Source organism: Telopea speciosissima, chromosome 10 (assembly GCF_018873765.1).
Source record: "Telopea speciosissima isolate NSW1024214 ecotype Mountain lineage chromosome 10, Tspe_v1, whole genome shotgun sequence".
In the NCBI taxonomy this organism is placed as follows: Eukaryota; Viridiplantae; Streptophyta; class Magnoliopsida; order Proteales; family Proteaceae; genus Telopea; species Telopea speciosissima.
The window spans coordinates 15,082,949-15,088,948 of NC_057925.1; the positions used below are offsets into that span (position 1 = coordinate 15,082,949).

The following is a 6,000-nucleotide window of genomic DNA, read 5'->3' on the forward strand; positions in this document are numbered from 1 at the left end:
AAGAAGAAAGAAAAGATTCCATTCTCCGTTGTTTTTCTTTCTTTGTTGATAAGATTTGTGAAACTAACCCAAAGGAGGGGTAGAAAATTAGGTTCCATTATTTTAGATCTGTCAATCACATGTTTGAAAAAACATCAGAAGCATCATCCCTCTAAACAACTTTGGCAACTATTATTAATCTCATGTGGGTCACTTAGGAAGGAGAGAGGAATGCATTGGAGATTTCTCTTTATTCCTTGATTGCTTGTTAATAATCAAACCGGGACTCCTCGTTTGGTTGCATTTCTGATAAGGGTATAAAAAATCAGCCCTAAGCGGTTGAACCAATTAGAATTGATAGATATTTTTTTTAAAAAATTTTGAACCAGACCGAATGCCGTATCGGTCATGTACGGTTTTGGGTTTTTAGGAACCGTCAAAACCGAAAGTTAAGATTGCGGGGTTCCACTACCCATTATCATACAAAAAAATTAATGGGAGAGGAGTTCTTGCAAGGGTAGTACGTGCAAAGGAATTCGTATATAATAATCAATGAAGGGTTGGAAAATTGTATCATTTACATGTGGCCCACATAGTCAGAATAGGAGAGATAAATGTCAGTATGGGTTACACTATTTATTATTTGAGGAGGGTATAGAGAATCTATATAAGGGTAGTGGAACAATCTTTTTCCGTAGATTAATTCTACTATCCAAATAGAACTATTGTTTCATTTCTTTCTTTGTCAAAAAGAATTGTGAAAGCAATGCTTTAAGAAAGCAAAAAAAACACCATTACATTAAACAACTTTAGTAATTATTAATAACCTTCTATGCCCTATGGGCTATGCAGGTAGATCAGAAGCATCTCTATAATACAATTTCCATGGTTTCTGCAATGTGTATACACATCTAGATCCCTTAATTCTATCTATTCCATGTTAAATACTATTGGGCTTTATTATGATATTGTCTGGGAGTTCAAGGTAGTGGTTCAAGTACCATAGATGATAGATGCACATGAGCATACATGGAAATGCATCAGAATACATGAGGAAGTATATGGTTTAATTTGAATCTGAAACTTTATTAATGGCTTATCTAGACCATCTACCATCTACCCAATGGTCAGAATGTACACATCATTCTACTATGTGGCAAAATTTTGTGGACCATCAAGGGAGGCTTATCTTGCTGGATCAAGATGTGGCATTTTTCTTAGAAAATTATCTTGTACTCCTATGCTTAGGAGTTGTTTAGTATTTTGACCCATGTGGACAAGTGATGTAACTATGTTGACCATTGGATAAAGAGAACATGGTTAAAAACTTAAAATTTCATTGTCATGTGTTAAATTTCATATTCAAACTCAATCAAATTTTCTCTATTTCTATGCATGAATATCTACGGTTTAGATTGTGGGAAATGGAAGGAGAGTTAATATTTGGAGGGACCCCTGGATCCCCTCTCTCTCCGAGTCTAAGATTTTATCCACGCAGTCACCGCTCTGAACTTATATTTGGATTACTGAGTTGATTGCTCTTGATAAAACCTAAGATTTTGTTAAGCTAAGGTCCCTGTTTTCTCCTTTTGAAGTGGAAGCGATACTGAAGATCCCTAACAGCCTTGAAGACTATCAGGATAGGATTTGTTGGGGCTCCCACATCAAGGGACTCTTCTCAACAGCCTCTGGATCCAGGATTGCGATATTAAAGATCCCTAATAGCCTCTAGATCCAGGATTGCTATCATTCCAAAGATTGTATGGAAGATTATCTGGTCATCTAGCATCCCCCCAAATAAAGAAGAAAAGACCGAGTTTTTCTCCACCCATACTGAATGGAATTCCATTCACCACGGGTGTCCACAAGGCAGAAGAAGACATTGCAAGGGTGTTTTAAGAAAATATATATTAAAATCCTATAAGGGTTTGTGAACAATTTTCTAATGAGTGAAGAAAAACTTTATCCAAAAAATAAACAAATAATCAATGAGTGGGTGGTAGCAGTGCTACGGGTATTTTCGTTAAACGGCTTAATTTGAGCTGTTTATTTTTGTATCTTTTAATCATAATCGTTGAATAAAAAAAACAATCAACCTGCTCACCGTGACAACAGGTTTCTTTCTTTTTCCTATTCTTCTTCGTTGCAGGGGAGTGCTTAAGGTGATTTGGGGGATTTTCGATTTCATCGACAAGGGGGCGATTGGGTTTAGAAGAGGGAGCTCGACTTGGGTCAAAACAGTTTGACCAGTAAAATCCCAGGGCAGATTTCTAGATTTTAATCCCTAAGGTCACTGTTATTGAATGACAATTGCTTCTCGGGTGCAATACCAGATACTCATGGATTGTTCTCCAGATTGGGTTCTAGGGATTTAATAGTGTTTCTGTTGGACCAAGTGGGAGTACCAGGACCAGAGAATGGTTTAATGTCAAGAATTGAAGTTGGGTTCACCACTGCATCTGTCTCAGAAAAAACCTTTGCAGCAAAACCTATAAAGTGCCTTGGAGAACTGAAGAAAGACGAAGCATGCCTGATGTATCTGTCCATGGGAGATGGAAGAAAGGCATGATCAGCTATGAGAGCTTGCTTACTAGTCACTGATCTGGATCTCTTCCTAAGCATCGCTACGTCTATCTGATTCCCCCAAACTTATTGTTCCCTGTGTAGCAGAAAATGGAAAATAGAGAAAACATTAGATTTTTGTTTAATCATTCAAAGATAAGAGTATAACTTCGAATTCGAACTCACCTACAATATTTGGGAGGCTACAGAAACCATTGAACCCATGAAACTGCCATGCAACACAGAAGTAGAGATTGGCAAAACTGATTTCCAACATCGCTTAACATAGAGAAAAAAAAATGGGGATTTCAATTTTAAGCTTTTTATTATCCAGTACACAGAAACTAGGAAACTTGAAATGGAATCTCTTCTCTTTAAACCTCTAAAACCTCCATGATCAAAGAAGATTAAAGAAAGAACAAAAACAAAAACAAAAACTCTACTTTTTTTCCTGTTTGTCTTTAAACGAGAGGTTAATAGCTTTCTTCTAACAAGAATCTCTTCTTAACCAAAGCACGCAAACAAACAAGGTCCATGATCATAACCAGATGGGAAGAAACTGCCGTGACTCATAATGTTCAACAACAAGCTCCCTATATGCAGAGACATTGGAAGCGACAAGGCAGTTTGATGAGGAAAACATCAAACTGCTGAAATGGAAATAGTTAGGAGCCTTGCGTGCATCTCTTCCCTCTTCTGGTTTATTCTTCTTGTCCTCTTATTTTTCTGCTTCTTCTTCTGTTTCCTCTTTCCATGCTCTGTTCTAGACGGTAGTAGCAGCCCCACATATTCTAGTTCAATCTCCTCCCTCACCAATCTTTGTTCCTCAAGCTTTAGGGTTAAGATTCCCCCACCTTAGGGCGACTCAAACCCCAAGTATTTGTTGCATAAGTCTTCCTCTGTTATGAGATTCGACCGCTTGAAGAACCATGAAAATGTGATGTCGTCGGATGTGATTTCAAAGCTTCAAATCTCGCTTAGTTGTTGATGCTTGATGATGCTAAGGCCTGTAATCAGTGGACAATCGAGTCATCGCCCTTCACCTGTAATCTTGAGCTGATTGTCGAGGAGATGGAGAACCGTCGGAGAATTTTTGGAGAGATGGTTTGCGGCGTTGTGAGAGAGGAGAGAGAATGGAACCCTACTTGGTTGGAGAGCCGATTGCAGGTTGAAAACTCAATGGTTAAGATCGACTGGTTGAGATTTAACCGTTACGTATAACGGTGCACTTATCCAACTTTATCGATTGCGCTACAACTTTTTTCGATGTATATATCGATCGATCTTCTACAAGCTCAATTTATTTTCCTCCAATTTAAAGGACATGGGAGCCACGGACTATGCATCACGAAAAATTATCTGTTCTATTTCCTGCCCAATTAATTTCTCCAGGTTCCTCTAATAGGGAAGTGGATCCCATCCAAATAGTGTATTCGGGCAAAGAGTAGAGTGATCATTTCCAACACCCTATTAGAAGGACTTTGGGGAGGGCGCATGGACTGGACAAAGAAATGGAACACATAAGGATCCATCATTCATTGGTTCTATAATCCCATTTTCACAAAATAAAAAAATTTACATTATTCTAGAGTGGCAGCAGAAAAACAAGTTTGAAAACGACAAGAAATTGAACTAAACTCATGTCTCCAATCCTTAATGATGCAAAAGCTGAAGTAAAAAAGCAAGAGCAAAAACGTGTGGCTCCCTATGCTCTATTCAGTCTTTGTGTTTCTCAGATTTTTTTTTTCCCATAGCAAAAACGTGTGGATCCCAGTTGGCAAGACTTTAATGCAAGTGAGACAAATTAATGAAAAGCAAAATAAAGGTCTGTGGTCCATCGTCGGTCACACCTCACAAGTCATCCAACAGTCGACATGCCTTAATTACGCCTTACATCGTTTATAAGCCAAATGCCTCCACTACTCCGTTCTCATTCCTTCGCTCTCTCTCTCTCTCTCTCTCTCTCTCTCTCTCTCATCTCTGCTTCAGGTGTTGAAGTCTCGTTACTGCTTCGTATTTTTTTCTCTTTGAAAAAAGAAGAAGTCTCTCTCTCTCTCAGAAGAAGAAGAAGAAGAAGATGTCATCAAGTGTGGGACAGCAATTTGGATGGTCGTCCTTCCTTCAGGGGGCATTGGACAGGTTTTACTCTCCTGAGTTGTTGGACTTCATTCGCCGACGGAAGATCGACTTGAAGCAAGTGGAGTCTCTGAAGCGGACTTCAGCCAAGATTCAGACCTTATCTGATGAAGCTGAAGTGAAGCAGTTCACCCGCGATGCTGTGAGACTGTGGCTCGGTGACCTCAAACAACTCCTCTATCATGCCGAGGACATACTAGATGAGTACGCCACTGAAATTCTTCGCCTGCAATTGGAATCTGAATCTTCTCAGACCCAACAGCTACAGGTACGCACCTCTATAATATCGCCGAAGAACTGCAGGGAATTAAAAGGTTTGGATCTAAAGTGAAGGATGTCAACGAGAGGCTAAAAAGTGAAGTACAAGACGGTGTTGCTCTAGGATTAATGGTCTCGAGCTTTGGATCTGGGTCTTCAAAGCCCAAGGTATTCAGTGAAAGGCTACCCACGAGTTCCTTGGTGAATAGTTCTAATGTTTTTGGCAGGGAAGAAGATAAGTGGGAGATTGTTAAGTGGTTGCTACACGACAAAACTCCAAGACGCCCCAGCTGTGACAAGGATGATAATTTCTTGGTGCTACCCATAGTCGGCATGGGTGGAGCTGGGAAGACCACCCATGCTCAACTTATTTACAACCATGAAACTATTGAGAAGCATTTTGATCTGAAAGCTTGGGTTTGCGTTTCCGAAGACTTTGATGTGGTGAGGTTAACCAAAGAAATTCTCGAGTCAGCCACTAATGGGTCATCAGCCCTTTCTTCAAATTCACCGGACGTACTACAGGTGAAACTTCAACAAACATTGAGCAACAAAAGATTCTTATTGGTTTTGGACGACATGTGGAACGAGGATAACGAGAGATGGGAGGCTTTAAGGACTCCTTTTGCATCTGGTAAATCAGGAAGCAAGATGTTGGTTACAACACGGAACAAAGGTGTTTCATCAATCGTTCGCACTCCCGTAGAGAAGGATCATGATTTGAAAGGTCTGTCAGACGATGTTTGTTTTGCAATTGTTAGAAAGCACGCTTTCGTGGATGGGAATTCATGTGTGCAAATCGAAAGCTGGAATTATTTGGACAAGAAATTGTAAAGAAATGTAAGGGTTTACCTTTGGTTGTGAAGACACTTGCAGGCCTCTTACGAGATAAAAGGCAAAACAGTGAGTGGAACGCTATTTTGGAGAATGAAATTTGGGATTTAAAAGAAGGTAAGATTCTTCCATCGCTCATGTTGAGCTACCATCATCTTCCGCCACTTCTCTAGAGATGCTTTGGATACTGTGCTTTGTTTCCTAAAGGTTACGTCTTTCACAAGATTTATT

The 6,000-nt window shown here is 39.6% G+C and overlaps 1 protein-coding gene across 1 annotated transcript; it reads left to right on the plus strand.

Moving 5' to 3' along the window:
* Nucleotides 1–4,618: 4,618 nt before the first annotated feature.
* On the plus strand, nt 4,619–5,769 carry LOC122643313 (putative disease resistance RPP13-like protein 1). Its single transcript, XM_043836947.1, has 2 exons — nt 4,619–4,835; nt 4,931–5,769. The coding sequence occupies exons 1-2, from the start codon at nt 4,619–4,621 to the stop codon at nt 5,767–5,769; spliced, it is 1,056 nt and encodes a 351-aa protein (XP_043692882.1).
* The last annotated feature ends 231 nt before the right edge of the window (nt 5,770–6,000 follow it).